The sequence below is a fragment of the Malus domestica genome, chromosome 05, assembly GCF_042453785.1.
Source record: "Malus domestica chromosome 05, GDT2T_hap1".
Taxonomy (NCBI): Eukaryota; Viridiplantae; Streptophyta; class Magnoliopsida; order Rosales; family Rosaceae; genus Malus; species Malus domestica.
In genome coordinates this window covers 7,158,583-7,181,107 of record NC_091665.1, presented here as the reverse complement: position 1 = coordinate 7,181,107, position 22,525 = coordinate 7,158,583, and the positions used below count along the sequence as shown (strand labels likewise).

General features: G+C 39.3%; 1 protein-coding gene across 1 annotated transcript; it reads right to left on the bottom strand.

Annotated features, from left to right (window-relative positions):
- Positions 1 to 41: 41 nt before the first annotated feature.
- On the bottom strand, positions 42 to 18,827 carry LOC103421849 (embryogenesis-associated protein EMB8). Its single transcript, XM_029101933.2, has 14 exons — positions 18,350 to 18,827; positions 18,175 to 18,264; positions 16,130 to 16,191; positions 6,656 to 6,756; positions 4,480 to 4,569; positions 3,967 to 4,089; positions 3,547 to 3,624; positions 2,464 to 2,549; positions 1,950 to 1,998; positions 1,556 to 1,612; positions 1,345 to 1,475; positions 1,180 to 1,263; positions 820 to 886; positions 42 to 646 (listed from the first exon to the last, which is right to left on the bottom strand). Exons 1-14 carry the CDS (start codon positions 18,622 to 18,624, stop codon positions 200 to 202), a joined length of 1,740 nt encoding a protein of 579 aa, XP_028957766.1. The 5' UTR covers positions 18,625 to 18,827; the 3' UTR covers positions 42 to 199.
- Between the last annotated feature and the right edge of the window lie 3,698 nt (positions 18,828 to 22,525).

Sequence of the window (22,525 nt, the reverse complement as noted above, 5' to 3'; positions counted from 1 at the left end):
TATAATCTTCTTTCATTTTATAACATTTTACAGAACGTTAGTATCAGTAGAACTTGATTTTTATTTATTTTCATTTTTTTTTTCTGAAAATAACGTAAACATTACAGCGACGATCGTCAATGTGTTTTAAGACGAAACAAGTTTCTTACATTTATTATCATGTCCTAAATTCCTCGGATATTAGGGGGTGGCAATAGAGTCACCCAAATAAATTTCTGAGCTTCTTTTGCAAGACAATTTTAAGTGCAGAACCAATCAATGGCCAACTTGTGACGATGGAAACATACACAAGCAACCACAACGACCACTTAGTCCGTCGGGATAGCTGATCTAAGCACCTTCTAACAGTAGTAGTTACATCAAGAGGCTTCGCATCCTGCACGTTAGTAACTTGTTCAGATGATTGGGGGATTTCTGCCAACGATTGTGATTCTGGCTGAATCATCTGTTCATCTTGTCCTCCTGGAACCATTTCGTTAGTTTCTCTGTCATGGATCTTTTGCGGTTCAAGTACATCTTCTATCTTAGTCTCCATCGCCTGTTCATTTCCAACGGCAGCTACCATTCCATCTTCTGCAACGTTTATATAGGGACCTTGATGATCTATTGAAGAGTCCAACGACAACTGTGGGCCAGAACTCACCATCTGAAAAACATGAAGACCAAGAATATTAATTTGCAGAAATGGCCTGTATGCTGCACAAACAACAATTTGCATGTACTTCTGGACGGTATCAGAATGTAAAACCTCTGCTTCATGCACCCAATAATGACATTACTTCATTAAGCACTCAAAGACTAAGGAAAATAAAATTATACCTTCTGTACATGCATATATTGGCTAGAGTGAAGAATTTTAAGAAATTCGTCAACAGCCCTTACCCACCTGCAAGGGAAAGAAAATTAATCACGCATGTTAGAACAAAAGCTATGATGAAGCTACCTAAAAGTGCGCATAGCAAAGAGAGTATTATGATCACAATAGCCGCAATGAACACAAATATACCATATTGCTTCAAAAGGACAAGCTATAAAGTATCATTACACAGGTTGCTACTAAGCTAGCCATGTAAAATAATACAAAGTTTATGGGAACAGATATATTAAGTTAATCTCCAAAGTGGCGACTAATGCAAACATAATAGAAAGGTATAGAAATAACATGGAACCATGAAGTACCAGATGCCAGAAGCAGTTAATCCTTCAAAGAAAGCCAAGTGTCCTCCATGCTTTGTTGTAGCCAATACAATATTTTTGTTTGCCCTATTGAAGACAAATACTAGGCATATGCTTAAGTTATGTAAAAGAAGAAACCGATGAAAGAAAACACTTTAAGAGGTCCACCTGCATTCATCCCAAGGAATGGCTTCCCTAGTGCAGACTGGATCATCTAAAGCACTGATACAGAGCAACGGGACAGCAACATTTCCCACATAAGTAGCACTGCTACAGTGCCTGTAATATGTATCCACGGTCTGTAAAGGAAAAACAGATGCTTAACGCAATAAATAGAGCAAAGGTAAGGTAAGAGGAATTAGTGAAATCTACATTATACCTCAAATTTCCCAACAATGCAGGTAGCGTGCTGATCAAAATCACGAATAGAGCGCGACTATTGAAGAACAAGATAAGAACAAAACAAACATTAGTACAAGGCAGGTAGCGCCACTCAACGAAGCATACACACAGACTATTTCCACACAACCGTTTCATTTGGATGTTTCTTATTTTTCATGAGTAATATTTAAATCCACAATTAAATTCAATTTATGGGGTCCATGGGTTTAAAAGTTGAACATTCCAGAAGTAAAATTACTTGCTGCAGGTTTTAACAATATTTCATAATGTGATAAACTTTCTAGCAGAGTACAGAGGTCCAGTATCAACTTTATTTGCTGCTCCAACAATGATGCTGAGCTCAACAAAAAAATCTTAAAGACAACACTGACCTTTTTTATGCCTTCCCAATTAGCGAGCCGTAAGAAGTGAGGCTGGTTTCTGCATTAACCATTTATGATTTGTCATAAATATATTTTAAAAAGGACAGAAACTATTGTTAATAAATAGATCCTATTCCTACCCTTTTGACATTGTAAGAATCTAAATGAATATGGTGCATACAATGGAGCAAATATACATACATATTCCTAGCTTTTTAAAAATAACCCCTTTGTAATTCAGATTAAAAACAATGAAGAGTTGATGAATAAAAAAGTTTGGTTTTCCAGAGATTGGAATTCTTATCCTGCGATGGGATTATTTTGGTGAGAGCCTAACAATGGGTCTGGAGTGATTCCAGTCATCTTTTATTATTGTTTTACTTTAATTTATCTTTGTTTTCGCTTCCGTTGAGCTATCTACATTCCTTTGCCCAACTCTATCCTACACCACATAATGTTTTATGAGGTATTTACTACCCAAATTAAAACTTTATCATAATATTGTTTAAATAAACAGACGTACAGTTGAGCATAGCCTTGAAGGCCAATTGTTAGAGCTTTATCATAAATTTTTTGCAACAGCCTACGGCCTATAAATCTATCACCAATCTGCAAAAAAAGAAATAAAAAAAAAAATCATAGGATAAGTAACTTCATTCAGTATGAAACTACTGCAGAAACCAAATGCTAATTTCAATTCCATGACACATGCGAAAGGAGGAAACACCTTTTTTTTTATAACAATAGCATCAAATGCACAATTAATTTTTTTCATCTAGCTGAAACTTGTTTGGCAACTTGCAGACAGGTGTCAGCAGAGGAGAAACAACAGCAAAATGGTACGACAAAGGATGTCTAATATTTCTTTTTCTTTTTTTTCATTTACTCAAACGGTCATATATTTCCAAGATAAGTTAAATTAGAGTTGCCGTTCAGTATATGCTACACTGTGAAACCAAGCATATCTCACGCTATTCTGCCATACCAGCATGAGTGTTTCTTATAGATTTTAATATTACGGGCTAAATGATGAATGCTGAAGTCCAACATGATACCAAAACTTATGGAACCCAATTAGCCACTAAGGCCTAAAATAACAATGATTCTCATGCAAGTTCAAATAAATAAAAAATATTAAGTCATGTCGTGCTGCCACGCAGCCCAAAAAAAAAATCAAGAGATTCCAAAAGTAGAAAACACAGGGTACAATATATGATGCACTGCAATTTGCTAAGCAACACCTTAATATGTTGAACTAGTACACAATAGGTTTACTGAAAAGTATCTCTGCTTGGCTAACTAACATATTTAGCTCTTTCTATAAAAGTTCTGACAAACAAAAATGTTCAGAAGTTAAAACACTCAACTCTGAAACGCAGACCAAATTTTAACCCCTGAATCCGTACTACTGAGCACCTAGTATTATCCCCTGCTCACCCTTTCATTAATCGCCGTGGACATATGCAATAGCCTAGAATGGTTAACAGTAGAAAAGAAAATTTGGGACAAAACCATATACAGAAACTTGTCCACACACGCTGCCAATGCATTTAATCACAAACCAGAAACATTGCCCTTCACATAACCATTAAGTTGAGACACTAACCAAAAGGTCCCAAGGGGAGCATATCGCTACAGCCCCAGCAGCAGGAGTCTTCTCGCCATCCTCCCCAAGATACTTGACCTGAAAACGATTAATTAAAATGGATGTTAACTTCAGGCGATTAAATGAAACAGAGAATGTTGAAAACTAATTTTATATTGGATTTATTTTAAAAGATCTCCCAACAACTCATATAGCTCGGTGCTTTGCAGAGTTGATGCCAAAATTACTAGCAAATGAGAATATAGAGAGATAATGAAATTGACTTGTATAAATGTTCTCTAAAACAAAAATGAAGTTAATATATGATTAAGAGATCCAGAATTAGAAAAGTAGTGAAATCAAATGATACCATAAAACATCAAATCTAATTAATAATTACAAAAGGCTTAAAAACAAATCTAACATGGCCAAATAACATACCAAAATATTGGCACCTATACTTGTTCCAACAATAAATAAAGGAGCCTTGGGGTATTCATGGTTGAGGTTATTAACGACAGTCCGTAAATCCTCTGTCCATCCAGCATTATAAAAGCAATCGGACTGAAAATAACAAGAAACGGAACACTGAGATTACTTCATTGGCTTAATAAGAAAACAAATTATTCAAAGAGAAACGCACAACATCCAGAAAGTTAGACAAGGGAGAAGCAGCACACAACACATTACTATAACAACATGCTCGTTTGGATCCATTTCTTTTTTTCCTTTTTCTGTTTGTATTTGTAGAAGCTGTTTGCTAATGGATGTTATTTGTACTTCTGTGGATAGGTTGTCCACTTTCATTGTTTTCTAGTTTCATAGATTATGAATAAGGTGTGCTTCTCAATAGAAAAATAACAATAAAATACTAAACTTTAACGATTGAGAATTATCAGAATCTTTAATATCATTAGCTTGTCAACTTTTGTTGCTTATAAAATAGCTTCATACTGTAATTGAAACGCCACCCAGTCCTCTGTGATTGCTAACAACAGCATTCCATCCCTTTTTTGCTGTATTGAAAGCAAGATGCTTTATGTACTGCACCAACAAGAAGTAACATCAGCAAATCATCATGAATGCAGACAAATCATATCTCACACATACCAAAAGCTTATTATGGAATGAGTCTAAAGAAGATATCAAGAGGAGCACTTATATTTTTTCTATAAATGAGATAGACTTCGTGATTCATATCATGAACTATCTATTCATATGTTAAATCGATAAACATGATTTATTGATGTAAATCCTGCATAAGGGTGTAGTTTTCTTTAGATTTTGTGGTAGCTTGTTAATCATAGGTTGTGGCCAGCTCTTTAGTTTTTATGGACTGTTGGTCCACTAGATTGTACTTCCTTCAATTTAATCAATAGGTTTCCTATAAAAATAAATGAAAAAATATAGTGTTTCCTAATGTGACAGCACAATGAAATAAATGTGAAACATAAAAAACAAAGTAAAAATAACTCTAAAGCTAGGAGCTAGGTCCTCTCATTTTTCCATTTCCTCCTTTTGTTGTAGGAGCAGGACAACAGTGAGAGAACGGAAGAGCGAGATTCTTACCCTAAAACCCAAACCCAGGCCTTTACAATCCCAACGAATGTGCATTTTGTTTTCATAAGAAACAAAATTATTAATAAAAAGAAAAACGGTACATTAAGAGTGAACATGGAATCTACTTCTATTAAATCGTGAAACCTAAAAATCATCTCCACACTAATAGATACAGCATCGCATTAAACAAAAAGAAATGATGCTAAGGTCAATTTCTGACTTTGTTACAGTTGAATCAGGTAAATGGCTCACTTTTGTGTAAATTTACATTCCCTGTGTGGTAAGGAATGGAAATACGCTCTTCACTAGAATTCTAATCCTCCTCTTTGTTAAAATTGGCTGGTAAATTGCCAGCCAGACAACGTGCCAAACATCTCATATTGGTAAAATCGGAATTACTTTCCCATTCCTGGACTGGATTATGGCAAAATAAACATGACCTAATAGAAGGGGACAACTCCTTCAACTCCTTCATCATTAATCCCATCGTCAAAACTTTTAAACTACTCACGTATTAGCGCATTCCACGAAATTGGGATAAACCAACTGAAGCTTCTCCTTCAGTAATCATGACCATAAAGGCTCCCATCCACTTTCGGGTTGATTAATGTCAGCATCCAGGGAACGGTGTAGGTGGTACAACATCTATCATGATTACAGGGTGTAATCTTGTCGTAGATGAGATGGCATCTGGACTTAGAGATTGGACCAACTACTTCGGTTTGAAGAACCCTGGATAATTTAATTCCTCTTTTGGCCGAGACTAGGAGTGATGTGGCCATGGCCAAGTCTACTTGTAGTTAGTTTTGTGTTTCAGACATATAATAACCAACAGGACGAAAAAGTCCTTGCGAAGATCTTAAAAGTTTCCCAATAGCAATTTTGTACTAAGTTTATAACTGCCAGTGAGCTCTACCTCAAATTCCGTTGGAATAGGGTGGGAAAGGTTCTATATTAAAGACATTTTTTCTGAAGAAAAATAAATAACTCAGTTGAGATTCTAAGATTCAACAGCTTTCGAAGTTCTAAAGAAATTTATTTTACCATTTTAACTTCTTGCTTGACTAAAACCAAAATTTCTATTTGAACCAACTAAATTAGTTCACATATTTTATTCCTAGAGACTCTAAGAAAACACATGGAGTAATTTTATTCCTAGAGACTAAGAAAAGACATGGAGTACTTGGAGCTAACAGAAGACTTGGCGCAAAACCGAATGCATGGGCGTTCTAGGATTCATACAGCAGACCCCACTTAGTGGGATAAGGCTTTCTTCTTGTTGTATTTTATGCCTAGAGACGGACCACAATAATAACTAGTAGAATTTAAATACACTAAAAAATTGAGTACCGATAAGGGTTTAGTCAAGTAGTTTGCTCTCACGTGGTAACGGGTTGAATTCCTTATAGTACCAATCTAATCTAGCAACTGCAAGAATTTCCCACCTTCCAAATTGTAGGGTTTGACACAGGGGACCCCGGTTTCGAACCAGAGCCCTTGATGCGGATTTGGAGAATTCTGTTTATACAAAAAGGCAAATAAATAATGAAGAAATAAAGATTAAGCTTACAGCAGATTCAGAATCGCTGGTTAATCCAGGAATCACCAGCACGATAGGGGTGGTGTCATCTTTAGGAATAGCATTGTTTGAGCTAAAAGCACCTCCCAGAACTGCAATACAAGCATACACATGGATCAGAATAGAAAAAGCATTTACAACGACGATTACCATGAAATCAAGAGTGTCATAACACTCATACGAGCAAGATAACCAAATAATTAGTAAAGCAACTACACAGGGACACATTTTAAGATTGTGAAAATTCTTTTTCTAACCAATGAAAAAAATGGTTTCATTTACTTTGTGAGAAGAACCAAAATAATCTTTTGGGTGGGTTTGAAGGGGTTTGGGCATAGGATTTTAGAAGATACAGGGGTTTGAATCAAGGAATATCATTGAGAGTTGCCTGGTCAAGTTTACAAAATACTAGGTAGTAATTATGTTTAGGAGGCTCAAGGGCTATGTCTGGTAGTTATTGAAATATGGAAGTGTACCCAGTTGTTATTATACTATAGTGAGTTTAAAGGGCCTGTCTGTCTAGATGATGCTGTCTCAGGATTAGTTACTAATGATGTCCATCTAACGTGAAATGGACCCGAGTACAACCGATTGAATTGAAAATTCAGTACACTAAAGTGAGGAAAGAAAGATGATAGAAATGCAACGTACGCAGGAGATTACAAGAATAGCCCTAGTACTAGCACAGCAGCATAAAAATTTAATAACAAATCTCATATTGAACAAAAATAATACAGAAATTTCAGTTTGACATAAAATTCCATTTTTCTCCTGTTTCAGGCCAATTATCAAGACGGAAAAGATTGGTTGCCTAAATTAAAATTTTTTTTAAAAACATTCTGTAGAGAGATCAATTCACCATCTAGCCCATAGAACTTCAACTCTTCGGTTAAAAAGATTTGACAATATTGCAATGTCCAACCAATAAAGGACACACAATGGAACAAATGGTATCATGAAGCCTCACAATAAAAATAGACGATGCCAATTTGGAATAAAACCTACAACTGCTTTCTCTGAAGATAACATCACTGAGGAACTATTGTCAATTAATAAGTAAGAATTCTTTTATTTTGAGAAAGAATTAATATATGAACATGAAAGACTACATTTTTACAAACACAAAATATAAATAAAGCCCTCGTTACACATCCTATCATCATAAGCCAACACAACATGGGTGCTAAGTATTACACAACCAAAGAAATACAATACAAGATCGAACAAAAACGAAGTTACAAAAACACTGGAACTTATGCTTGTATTTTTACTGTATATCAGAACAACAACAACAACAAAGCCTTTTCCCACTAAGTGGGGTCGGCTATATGAATCCTAGAACGCCATTGCGCTCATTTGTGTCATGTCCTCCGTTAGATCCAAGTACTCAAGTCTTTTCTTAGAGTCTCTTCTAAAGTTTTCCTAGGTCTTCCTCTACTCCTTCGGCCCCGAACCTCTGTCCCGTAGTCACATTTTCGAACCGGAGCGTCAGTAGGCCTTCTTTGCACATGTCCAAACCACCGGAACCGATTTTCTCTCATATTTCCTTCAATTTTGTCTACTCCTACTTTACCTCGGATATCCTAATTCCCAATCTTATCCTTTCTCGTGTGCCCATACATCCCACGAAGCATCCTCATCTCCGCTACACCCATTTTGTGTACGTTGATGCTTCACCGCCCAACATTCTGTGCCATACAACATCGCTGGCCTTATTGCCGTCCTATAAAATTTTCCCTTGAGCTTCAGTGGCCTACGATGGTCACACAACACGCCGGATGCACTCTTACACTTCATCCATCCAGCTTGTATTCTATGGTTGAGATCTCCATCTAATTCTCCGTTCTCTTGCAAGATAGATCCTAGGTTGCGAAAACGGTCACTTTTTGTGATCTTCGCTAGATTGCTCCGGTCATTAGTGTGGATAAGTATATAAATGGATAGAGATAGGAAAGCAAACACAAGATGTACGTGGTTCACCCAGATTGGCTACGTCCACGGAATAGAGTTCTCATTAATTGTGAAGGGTTTACACAAGTACATAGGTTCAAGCTCTCCTTTAGTGAGTACAAGTGAATGATTTAGTACAAATGACATTAGGAAATATTGTGGGAGAATGATCTCGTAGCCACGAAACTTCTAAGTACCGGAGTGTGGTATCGTCTTGACTTGCCTTATCTGTCTCATAGGTAGATGTGGCATCTTCTCTGGAAGTACTCTTCCTCCATCTAGGGGTGGTATCTGTAACCGGTGGAGATGCACAAGGTAATGTATCAATTTCACTTGAAGCTTACTTGTAGTTTCATGCTTGGTCAAGCGAGATACAAACCATGTAGTAGGAGTCCCCCAAGTCGCCGAGCTGGGGGATCTGCTGAAAGAGGTGACAGACAAGGTAAGCAATCAGAGCTCCGGCTGATTGTTCACATTCTCCCTATCTTGCAGGCAGCATGAAGGATAAAGAGAAGAAAAATGAGGAGAGATGATATGGGATACTTTTGCTTTTGAAGAAGTAACTTTCCACATGCTTATTCTTGAACTGGGCTGGAGGGTTTTCTGGTTTCCTCCAGAGTATAAGGCCGACTGAAGAATTTGAGGGTCAAAACAAGTCCATCAAATCTAGAGTACGTTCGACCCTGCTGATATGGGATACTTTTGCTTTTGATAGAGTAGTGGATGTATCGGCACGTGTGCTGTTACGCTTGTCTCCACATGCTTCCTTGTATCCTTCTCACTTGCCCTATCTGTTCCTCAGGCAGATGCGGTATCTTCCCTGGAAGCATAAGATGTTGAAGATGAGTAAGTAATCAGGTAAGGGGTTCCAGGCAGTCAGTTCCTGGCTGGAAGCTTGATTCCAAGTGCTGACTGATTGCTCTCTTTCTCCTTGTCTTGCAGGTAAGAACAAGGCCAAAGGAAAAGACAGGGAAAAAGCATGATATGGGATACTCTTGCGTTTAACCCTGATGATATGAGATATTCTTGCTCTAGTATAGCTTGTTTACAGAGGTATTATCGGGGGGAAAGAAAGCTGAATATTTCGAAAGGCTTTGTTGGGAGTGCCCTCTCAGATAAGAGAAAGGGTTGAGCATTTTTGCAGGTCTGCCTGTCCGTTAGGGATGGAAGTCGACATATATAGGAGTCTCCCTAACATCAAGTAATAATGCTATTCCTTTACCCTGCTTGGTTATAGCACGGTAGTGGGAGCTGCCAGCTTCACATGTTTTAACTCTGTCAGAGCACTTTGAAAAAGTGGTTTGTGGTATCTGGAAAGCTGATGTTGCGTGTGAAGATTACAGACCTGTCGGGGGTCTGGCTCTCGAGATTCGGAGAACGATGCCTCTTCGATTTTTGAGAAAGCAATCCTGCTGGGGGTCTGGCTCTCGAGATTCGGAGAGCGGTGTCTCTTCAATTTTTGAGAAAGTAATCATGTTGGGAGTCTGGCTCTCGAGATTCGGAGGGTCGTGCCTCTTCGATTTTGGAGCAAGCAATCTTGTTGGGAGTGTTTTCTCGAATGTGAGTAAAGGTTGGGCATGTTTGCTAGTCTACCTTGCCACGAAGCACAGAGGTTGACACACAGGGACTTTCCAATTATCCAGCAGTGGTACTGTTCCTTTACCCTCTCTTCGATTTTGAGAAAGTAATCATGTTGGGAGTCTGGCTCTCGGGATTCGGAGGGCGGTGCCTCTTCGATTTTGGAGCAAGCAATCTTGTTGGGAGTGTTTTCTCGAATGTGAGTAAAGGTTGGGCATGTTTGCTAGTCTACCTTGCCACGAAGCACAAAGGTTGACACACAAGGACTTTCCAATTATCCAGCAGTGGTACTGTTCCTTTACCCTCTCTTCGATTTTTGAGAAAGTAATCATGTTGGGAGTCTGGCTCTCGAGATTCGGAGGGCGGTGCCTCTTCGATTTTGGAGCAAGCAATCTTGTTAGGAGTGTTTTCTCGAATGTGAGTAAAGGTTGGGCATGTTTGCTAGTCTACCTTGCCACGAAGCACAGAGGTTGACACACCGGGACTTTCCAATTATCCAGCAGTGGTACTGTTCCTTTACCCTTGTGGGTAATAATATGGTAGCTAGACCTTCAAAATTTATGTGTCTAAACTTTGTTAGTGTTGTTTCTTTGCAATTCTTTTACCCTTCTTGGTCAGAGCGATGTAGTGGGAGCTGGAAGCTTCACGTGTCTCAACTTTGTCAGAGAACTTTGGCAAAGTTATCTGTGGTACCCATGAGCTACTGTTGCGTGTGGGAAGTGGGTGATTGAACAGTACGATTCATGTGCTTTCTACTTCGCTAGAAATCTTCAACAGAATGCCCATAATTTCCGCAAAGCTGAGTGTGCGTGTGACAGGTGCTGACAAGACTGGAAAAGTAGGTGCCTCTTCGATTTCTGAAATCGGCCCTCGTGGTCTCTGAGCAGCCCAGCTTTTGAGAAAGCAAGCCTCTTCGATTTCTGAGATCGGCCTTTGTGGTCTTTGAGCAGCCCAGCTTTTGAGAAAGCAAACACCTCTTCGATTTCTGAGATCGACCCTCGTGGTCTCTGAGCAGCCCAGCTTTTGAGAAAGCAAACGCCTCTTCGATTTCTGAGCAGGCGCCTCTTCGATTTCTGAAGCTTCGTCGAGTGCAGATTTTTATAGGGGCTGACATTAAGTTCCAAAGCACACTTGAATATCCACCAGTAGAAGCTCCATTCTTGCACTTCTAAGATCTTGATTTGTCCGACCTCTTCTCTCTTCAACACCTTTGAAAATGTCTGGCCCCTCCGACCGTCGTTTTGACTTGAACCTTGTTGAAGAGGCAGCCCCGCCTTCTCCAGACAACATATGGCGCCCATCCTTCGTCTCCCCTACTGGTCCTCTTACCGTTGGGGATTCCGTGATGAAGAATGATATGACCGCTGCGGTAGTGGCCAGGAACCTTCTCACTCCCAAAGATAACAGACTACTTTCCAAACGGTCTGATGAGTTGTCTGTTAAGGATTCTCTGGCTCTCAGTGTTCAGTGTGCAGGTTCTGTGTCTAATATGGCCCAACGCCTATTTGCTCGAACCCGCCAAGTTGAATCATTGGCGGCTGAAGTGATGAGTCTCAAACAGGAGATTAGAGGGCTCAAGCATGAGAATAAACAGTTGCACCGGCTCGCACATGACTATGCTACAAACATGAAGAGGAAGCTTGACCAGGTGAAGGAATCTGATGGTCAGGTTTTACTTGATCATCAGAGATTTGTGGGTTTGTTCCAAAGGCATTTATTGCCTTCGTCTTCTGGGGCTGTACCGCGTAATGAGGCTCCAAATGATCAATCTCTGATGCCTCCTCCTTCTAGGGTTTTGTCCAGTACTGAGGCTCCGAATGATCCCCCTCCGGTGCCTTCTCTTCCTGGGGCTCTACCGACTGCTGAGACTTCTCCTAAGCAACCTTTGTGAAGGCTCCCTCTTGTTTGTTTATTTTGACTCAAGTATATGTACATATTTGTAACTTATCGGGGATATCAATAAATAAGCTTTCCTTCATTTCAACGTATTGTGTTAAATACACCAAAGCCTTCTTCGCTAAGTTCTTTGAATTTTCTTTTGTTGAAGCTTGTATGTTGAAGCTTTGTGAGTGGAGCATATAGGTTGAGGTAGTGTTCCCTTAATTTCCCGAGTGAGGAAAACTTCTCGGTTGGAGACTTGGAAAATCCAAGTCACTGAGTGGGATCGGCTATATGAATCTTAGAACGCCATTGTGTTCTGTCCTGTGTCATGTCCTCCGTTAGATCCAAGTACTCTAAGTCTTTTCTTAGGGTCTCTTCCAAAGTTTTCCTAGGTCTTCCTCTGCCCCTTCGGCCCTGAACCTCTGTCCCATAGTCGCATCTTCTAATCGGAGCGTCAGTAGGCCTTCTTTGCACATGTCCAAACCACCGTAACCGATTTTCTCTAATCTTTCCTTCAATTTCGGCTACTCCTACTTTACCCCGGATATCCTCATTCCTAATCTTATCCTTTCTCGTGTGCCCACACATCCAACGAAGCATCCTCATCTCCGCTACACCCATTTTGTGTACGTGTTGATGCTTCACCGCCCAACATTCTGTGCCATACAGCATCGCCGGCCTTATTGCCGTCCTATAAAATTTTCCCTTGAGCTTCAGTGGCATACGGCGATCACACAACACGCCGGATGCACTCTTCCACTTCATCCATCCAGCTTGTATTCTATGGTTGAGATCTCCATCTAATTCTCCGTTCTTTTGCAAGATAGATCCTAGGTAACGAAAACGGTCGCTCTTTGGTATTTCTTGATCTCCGATCCTCACCCCTAACTCGTTTTGGCCTCCATTTGCACTGAACTTGCACTCCATATATTCTGTCTTTGATCGGCTTAGGCGAAGACCTTTAGATTCCAACACTTCTCTCCAAAGGTTAAGCTTTGCATTTACCCCTTCCTGAGTTTCATCTATCAACACTATATCGTCTGCGAAAAGCATACACCAAGGAATATCACCTTGAATATGTCCTGTTAACTCATCCATTACCAACGCAAAAAGGTAAGGACTTAAGGATGAGCCTTGATGTAATCCTACAGTTATGGGAAAGCTTTCGGTTTGTCCTTCATGAGTTCTTACGGCAGTCTTTGCTCCTTCATACATATCCTGTATAGCTTGGATATATGCTACTCGTACTCCTTTCTTCTCTAAAATCCTCCAAAGAATGTCTCTTGGGACCCTATCATACGCTTTTTCCAAATCTATAAAGACCATGTGTAAATCCTTTTTCCCATCTCTATATCTTTCCATCAATCTTCGTAAGAGATAGATTGCCTCCATGGTTGAGCGCCCTGGCATGAACCCGAATTGGTTGTCCGAAACCCGTGTCTCTTGCCTCAATCTATGCTCAATGACTCTCTCCCAGAGCTTCATTGTATGACTCATTAGCTTAATTCCCCTATAGTTCATGCAATTTTGTACATCGCCCTTATTCTTGTAGATAGGCACCAAAGTGCTCATTCGCCACTCATTCGGCATCTTCTTCGTTTTCAAAATCCTATTGAAAAGGTCAGTGAGCCATGTTATACCTGTCTCTCCCAAAACTTTCCACACTTCGATTGGTATATCGTCTGGGCCTACTGCTTTTCTATGCTTCATCTTCTTCAAAGCTACACCCACTTCTTCCTTCCGGATTCTACGATAAAAAGAGTAGTTTCTACACTCTTCTGAGTTACTCAACTCCCCTAAAGAAGCACTCCTTTCATGTCCTTCATTGAAAAGATTATGAAAATAACCTTTCCATCTGTCTTTAACCGCGTTCTCTGTAGCAAGAACCTTTCCATCCTCATCCTTGATGCACCTCACTTGGTTTAGGTCATTTGTCTTCTTTTCCCTTGCTCTAGCTAGTTTATAGATATCCAACTCTCCTTCTTTGGTATCTAGTCGCTTATACATATCGTCATAAGCCGCTAACTTAGCTTCTCTCACAGCTTTCTTCGCCTCTTGCTTCGCTTTTCTATACCTTTCACCATTTTCATCGGTCCTATCCTTGTATAAGGCTTTACAACATTCCTTCTTAGCCTTCACCTTTGCTTGTACCTCCTCATTCCACCACCAAGATTCCTTTTGGTGTGGGGCAAAGCCCTTGGACTCTCCTAATACCTCTTTTGCTACTTTTCGGATACAACTAGCCATGGAATCCCACATTTGGTTAGCTTCCCCCTCTCTATCCCACACACACTGGGTGATTACTTTCTCTTTGAAAATGACTTGTTTTTCTTCTTTTAGATTCCACCATCTAGTCCTTGGGCACTTCCAAGTCTTGTTCTTTTTTCTCACTCTTTTGATATGTACATCCATCACCAACAAGCGATGTTGATTAGTCACGCTCTCTCCTGGTATAACTTTGCAATCCTTACAAGTTATACGATCCTCTTTCCTCATTAGAAGAAAATCTATTTGTGTTTTTGACGACCCACTCTTGTAGGTGATCACATGTTCTTCTCTCTTCTTAAAGAAGGTGTTGGCTAAGAAGAGATCATATGCCATTGCAAAATCCAAGATAGCTTCCCCATCCTCGTTTCTCTCCCCAAAACCATGGCCACCATGAAAACCTCCATAGTTGCCTGTCTCCCTGCCCACGTGTCCATTTAAATCTCCTCCTATAAATAACTTCTCCGTCTGAGCAATTCCTTGCACCAAGTCTCCAAGGTCTTCCCAAAATTTCTCCTTCGAACTCGTATCCAACCCTACTTGAGGTGCGTACGCACTAATCACATTGATAAGTTCTTGTCCTATTACAATCTTGATTGCCATGATTCTATCTCCTACCCTCTTGACATCTACAACATCTTGTGTCAAGGTCTTGTCCACGATGATGCCAACACCGTTTCTCGTTCTATTTGTGCCCGAATACCATAGTTTAAACCCTGAGTTTTCTAGATCCTTTGCCTTACGACCAACCCACTTAGTTTCTTGTAGGCACATAATATTTATCCTTCTCCTCACCATAACTTCTACTACTTCCATAGATTTTCCCGTCAATGTTCCTATATTCCAAGTTCCTAAACGCATTTTGCTCTCTTGAACTCTACCCTTCTGTCCTAGCTTCTTCACCCTTCCCCGTCTAATAGGATCAAAGTACTTCTTTTGTGTGTCCCGTGTAAAGTTGATAGGAGCATATGCTCCCAAACAACTTTGAGTGGAGTCGTTCGAAAAGAAGTTTCTATAGCCCCCTTGCTCATTTAACACTGTATCCGGGTGCCGATGGAGATACAGCGACCCTTGCTCACTTATCACTGTGCTCAGGCCACACAGCGCGCCACTTACGGGTGACGCCCTAGCTTTAGCGCGATTTCGTTCTGGATTCATATTCATAAGGATTCGACGTGATCATAGAGTGCCGGCTGTCGACTACCTGACGCCCTCCCCCTCCTCCTTTATCCGGGCTTGGGACCGGCAATGTAAGATAAACTTACACGGCGGAGTTTACTGTATATCAGAAACATAAAATTAAATGATAAGGCTAATATGATTTAGTGCTAACTACATTACACACTCTTGAAATTTGGGGTGATTTTAAAAATGTGTCATGAAGTTTCAATTTTCTTATTTAATACCTTAAGTATTAAAATTGTATCAATTTATGTCTTTGGTCGCTTGATCCTTCATTAAATTGATGGCATAGTGAGTTGAGATCATTATGTGGGCTAACGTTTAAGCCACATTAGAACGCATTGACAAAAAAAATCATCAAATGGAGGATTAGATATTCAAAGAGACAAGGTGTAAATTGATACGATTTCAAAACTTCAAGGTGCAATATGATAAAATTAGAACCTCGTGGTCCATTTTGAAAATCAACCCCAAACCTGAAGAGTGTAATATAATTAACCCTTTACTTTGCCTTTCAAAAAAAATTAACCCTTTACTTTGCGTTCATTAATGTCCATAAAAGAATATATGCACATGGTTATTAATTTCAGGTAAATGAATAATAGTTACCATCAGAATTCCTTAGCCAATCCAAAGCAATGGTTCCACCATCAGATAGATGAAAAATTTCTCTGTGAGGGAATATACATTGCTATCTGTTAGTCAAAAGCATGAATCAAAATTCAAGAGGAAGAATAGTCAATGACAGTTGTATAATCTGTATTAAAAAATATATACATATTTTAGTAGACACACAAAATTGTAGCAAACCTATGCGAGAAAGCAAGATCATGGAAAAACTGTTAAAGTATCAAAGATCCAAGCAAACCTTTAAAAGCGAGACAGAAACAGTTAAGGATCAATATAGAACAATACAGTTACATTTCTCATTTCATGACAGTAAATTAGTAAACTAACAAGCCAACTGATTCATTTCCCCAAATAGATCCATCTCATGTATCATTACGGCTATAAATCACATTATAATCATTTTATTATATCTATCCATGGGTGTCAAACATGACTAAAACCACCTTATATAGTTAAACTCAGATTCTGGGAAGCTCGTTAAGCTTCAGTTACAACGGAAAGGTTGCTCCTTTGTGACCGGAAGGTCACGGGTTTGAGTTGTGGAAACAGCCTCTTTGCAAAGCAAGGGTAAGGATGCGTAAGCAGGGAGCCTTGTTGGCTTGGGGCCGCCCTTTTTTTGTTTGTTACAGAGGTTCAAGGCCGAAGGGGTAGAGGAAGACCTAGGAAAACTTTGGAAGAGACTCTAAGAAAAGACTTAGAGTACTTGGATCTAACGGAGGACATGACACAAAACCGAGCGCAATGGCGTTCTAGGATTCATATAGCCGACCCCACTTAGTGGGAAAAGGCTTTGTTGTTGTTGTTGTTGTTATTTAGATTGAGGACGAGCCTTGGTGCAACGGACAAGTTGCTCCTTTGTGACCAAAAGGTCATGGGTTAGATTTGTGGAAACAACCTCTTTGCAAAGCAAGGGTAAGGCTGCATACGATAGGCGTTCCCCTCCTCCCTCCTGACCACCCCCGACCCTCACAAAGCGGAGAGCTTTGTTGGCTTCAAGTCGCCCTTTTTGTTTGTTTATTTAGATGGAGGGCGAGGGGTGCAATGGAAAGGTTGCTTCTTTGTTACTGAACTGTCACGGGTAAGAATTATGGAAACAACCTCTTTGCAAAGCAAGGGTAAGGCTGTATACGGGTAAGAATTATGGAAACAACCTCTTTGGAGGCAGCTATGTGTTAATATCAGCTGGGATACTCAGTATTTTTTCCCTCTAGAACCTTGTTCAACAAGTCCGAAACCTTAAAGCCAGCCAGAAAAGCATAAAGAATAAGGTTTCTCTTCTGTATTCTTTCCTTTTACAAGAAATAAATATGTAAGCCCAATTTAAACTACACCAACCTGGAACATAATGCAAACTAAATACATAACAGGCCTAAAATGGCCAACCCATTTGATGTTTTTTATATTGTGTTAAATGTGAAACAAATACGGTGGATGAAAAAATTTAGGCATAACCTATATTAAAACACAGTATAACTCCTATTCAAATATAACTCCTATTCAAATGATTAATGTTATAACTTTTAAGCATATCGACAAGACTACACCTGAACCAAATAAAATCAGACACATATAAAATGATATATAAAATCCACTGAACACTAAAACCTCCTCCCAAAATCACACTGACTTGTAAACTGAGAGCATTCTGGTTTAAGATATCATCCAGACAGACAACTCATATAATACATCACATTTGCTTTGCGGTTTGCATCTTTTAACAGACTCAAAGAACAGTAAATTCGTGTGTTTTTACTATTCATAAAATCCTAATTCACATACGAAGAAAAAAAAGTACAAACACTCGCAGCCGAATTGGGTTTTGCAGTGGTACACTAATACTCTAAAATATTTCACTCCCAAACGTACATTGCACACAGATGCTGAAGAACCCACCACACAAAAACAACCACAAATTTCAAATCTTGAACTAACCCAGAAGCCGAAAAGGCAAAAACATAAATAACCCCTATTTGCCCACAAAATTTGAAAATTGGGTCGACGACATGGGACAGATGAAAGCGTACCTTCGGTAGCTGAAAGCAGGAGGCCGCCCAAAGAAGCTGAGAAATACAGTCTGGAAATGAGGGCTCGAGAGCCACGGCGTCGCCAAATACCTGCAAGTTAATCGACTAATTAAGTTAAAGAACAACAAAATCAAGGATTTAATAGCTGCTTAATCAAATAGTATTGAATTGGGACCTGGAATGGAGAATCCGGCACTTGGAAACGACGCCGTGGTAGGTATGGGAGGAGGGGTTGAAGGTTAAGGAGACGGCGGAGCCTCTGAAGGCGGTGAAAAGGTCTTGGAAGAAATGGAATTCGAGGAAGTGGTAAAGAATTGCAGCGGAAATCGCGAGGGAGGCGAAGAGGTAATGCCAAACGGGAATCAGAGAGAGGTCGTTGAGCAGAAGAATGTAGGGGTTGCCGGAATCGGAATCCTGGCGGATGAGGACGTCCCTGCAACTGCAATTCATCGTCTCCTATGATTTCTGGCTTCTGGAAATGAAAGTTGATTTTCTTTTGACGTATGAAATGGGTGGACAGGTGAGCTAAATATTCAGCAGCTCTCCGGAGCGGGGCCCATGCTGACGTATACGAACGGTTGATGAATGGGAACGTTATTCATACCAACGGTTGAATATGAATGGGAACGCTATTCAGGTAAGATTTTCCTTGCAAAACCAATAATATGAATGGGAACGCTATTCAGGCAAAACCAATTAAAATTAGGAATTTTAACGAAAAGCACTCGGTACTGTTTACTATAACGAAAAATCACATTTTTATACTAAAAAGTCAATTCTGTTAATATTCACTTTACCCTTTATTTTGTCTTTATCATTAAAACTCAAAGTTTTCAAACCCTTTTCATTAGTTTTCCTTTAAAATTAAGGAGTTTTAATGAAACCCTCTCATACTGTTTATTTTTAAATTTCAGTTGTATCAAATAGATAAACAGTTTAGAGTAGTATTATTTATACATTTATTTTTATTTTTTATATGCTTTTTTCAATTTTTAGACGTTAGATCGAATAAATTAAAAAAGATAAATGACAAAAAATTAACAATAATATTTGAGAAAGTGTATGAATGTCATGTTTTATCAAGTTTGTCCATCTGATTTTATCTTGTTCGATAACTAAACAATCTTAAATTAATTAATTTTTTTCAAAGATGATCAGCACATAATGATGAACCGATTATCTACATAGAGTTGCATGAACAGGCCACAAAGTATTTTTAAAATGTCATTGAGGAGTCGAGGAACCAAGTCTTTGTGACAAATAACATTTTAACACATCTTTAAAAAATTTCCTAATATTTGTTATTTTGCAAACCAAACACCAATCATCACTTTAAATGCATAGCCAAACACCACCGACATTTTCTAGCTATAAATCCACAAGTTGCTAATTTAATTTTTAATTTACCCTCTCAAATTTCGTAAACTCTTTTTTCATAAAAATAAATTCTTCAACTCATAAAAAACTATCAATCTACCCTCTAAAATGTTTTACATGCAAATTATACATAATAACCTCGAAACAAAGAATTCAACTTCTGATTATATGAGGTAGAGGAGAGGGAATTGGTTCTGTCGGTTCATGAAGATGAAAGGGTAGCAACACAAACAAGATAAATTACTATCAAAGAAAAATGCCTTATGGGCGTGGCTAACTTCTCTATTTGTCGTTTTTTTTTTTTGTGTGTGTGTGTGTGTGTGTCTTTTTTTTCACTCATGTTTTTTATATGTTATCTATATATTTATCAAAAACTTGAATGTTTTAAAATAACTAATTCTTATTTTCCGCTTCTGTTCCTATACAATTATAAATAAATAAAAAAGTGTTGAAATTAAATTCACCATAATCACTATAAGGGGAAGAGATGCACAAAATCAACTATCTGTAAAGCAATAAACAACCATAATGTAACATTTAGCAACAAACAACCATAATGTAACATTTAGCAACAACAGGGTGCCGTCGAAGGCTTTCTGATGGTCAAGCTAGTAAGCAGTTTATAAGACTCAAGCAATAGAAGTATGTGATTATTGTGTTACTAGAGATGAACCATAAATGGGTGTATTCATACCATAGTTCTATAAAACACTAGGTGCTAGTCTGATGGCAGGTTGGAGCCTAGATCCTAGGCGGGGGGGCCTAGGCAGATTAAGTAAATTTTTTTTATTTATCATTATAAATAAGTACATATAATAAGGTTCTAAAAGACACTAAACGCTGGTCAGGCGGCGGGTTGAGGCCTGGTGCCTAGGCGGCTAGGCGAGGCCTGGGCGGATTTAAGTAAATCCATTATATTTCAAGTAAATAAGTTTCTGTGTGTACTTGAAATATACATACATTGTTATATGTACTTATTTTTCTTATCTTTCAGAGACATCTGTATAACCCCATCAAAGGGTAATAATAAAAAATAAAAAAACGGCAAGCCCAAAATAATGGACTGGAATGTTATGTGAAGGGCGAAGGCCCATATACCCAAAAGAGCCAGACCCTCTATTATCACCAACCAGGTGATCAAAAGTACGTCTAGTACTCCAAAATTATTCGGTAGTCTGCCGCTATTATCACCAACCAGGTGATCAAAAGTACGTCCAGTACTACAAAAAATTATTCAGCAGTCTACTGCTATTATCACCAACTAGGTGATCAAAAGTACGTCCAGTACTCCAAAATTATACATGAGCATCACTTATGTCAATCATACATAAACATTCATGAGCATCACTCATGTCAATCATACATAAACATTCATGACCATCATTCATGTCAACATTCATGAGCATCACTCATGTCAACATTCATGGGCATCACTCATGTCAACATCCATGAGCATCAATCATGTCAATCAACATAAACATTCATGAGCATCACTCATGTCAATTAGCTTCTAAAGCTTCATTTACAGAGCTCCAGCTTCAAAAGCTTCATTTACAAAAGCTCCAGCTTCAAAGCTTCACTTGCAAAGTTTCACCTACAAAACTTCAATGCATGGTATACAAAGACCGCATCCGAACAACCGCCACTTCGGGGCATATATGGATTGAATTTAAAGTCTCCAGCTAACAGACTCTATTGACTAGAGACTTAGAGGACTACACTATGTACCATATATTGAGTTTCCGCAACTGGGCTTCATGAAAAATACTTAGGGGACTTAGCCCATTATTTATGTACTGAGGAGCGAGCCCTTATTCTATAAAAGGGACTCCCTCACCATCATTAGAAAGCATCACCGCCTGCTGAGCAACCGCCTCGCCGTAAGCATCAACTCTAGCCCATCATTTATGTATTGAGGAGCGATCCCTTATTCTATAAAAGGGACTCTCTCACCATCATTAGAAAGCATCACCGCATGTTGACCAACCGCCTCGCCGCGAGCATCAACTCTAGCCCATCATTTATGTATTGAGGAGCGAGCCATTATTCTATAAAAAGGACTCCCTCACTTTCATTAGAGACACCTATTATTCACGTATTGATGAGCGAACCTTTATTTTATAAAAGGGACTCCCTTACCCTCATTAGAGAGCATCACCGTCAGCTGAGCAACCTCTTCTCCGCGAGCATCAACTCTAGCCCATCATTTATGTATTGAGGAGCGAGCCCTTATTCTATAAAAGGGACTCCCTCACTTTCATTAGAGACACCTATTATTCACGTATTGAGAAGCGAACCCTTATTTTATAAAAGGGACTCCCTCACCATCATTAGAGAGCATCACCGCCTGCTGAGCAACCGCCTCACCGCAACCATCAACTCTAGCCCATCATTTATGTATTGAGAAGCGAACCCTTATTCTATAAAAGGGACTCACTCACTTTCATTATAGACACCCATTATTCACGTATTGAGGAGCGAACCCTTATTTTATAAAAGGGACTCCCTCACCCTCATTAAAGAGCATCACCACCAGCTGAGCAACCGCCTCGCCACGAGCATCACTCTTAACATATTATTCATGTATTGAGGAGCGAGCCCTTATTCTATAAAAAGGACTCCCTCACCATCATTAGAGAGCATCACCGCCTGCTGAGTAACTGCCTCGCTGCGAGCATCAACTCTAGCCCATCATTTATGTATTGAGGAACGAACCCTTATTCTATAAAAGGGACTCCCTAACCATCATTAGAGAGCATCGCGGCCTGTTGAGCAACCGCCTAGCCACGAGCATCAACTCTAACCCATCATTTATGTATTGAGGAGCGAGCCTTTATTCTATAAAAAGGACTCCCTCACCATTATTAGATAGCATCGCTGCCTGCTGAGCAACCGCCTCGCCGCGAGCATCAACTCTAGCCCATCATTTATGTATTGAGAAGCGAGCCCTTATTCTATAAAAGGGACTCCCTCA

Coding starts and splice junctions, on each gene's coding strand:
- LOC103421849 (XM_029101933.2), bottom strand. CDS start 18,624: ATGAATTGCAGTTGCAGGGACGTCCTCATCCGCCAGGATTCCGATTCC. Junction 2,550..3,546: donor GCTCCCCTTGGGACCTTTTG/GTTAGTGTCTCA, acceptor CTTTTTTTGCAG/ATTGGTGATAGATTTATAGG. Junction 1,613..1,949: donor ATTGGGAAGGCATAAAAAAG/GTCAGTGTTGTC, acceptor GTTCTTCAATAG/TCGCGCTCTATTCGTGATTT.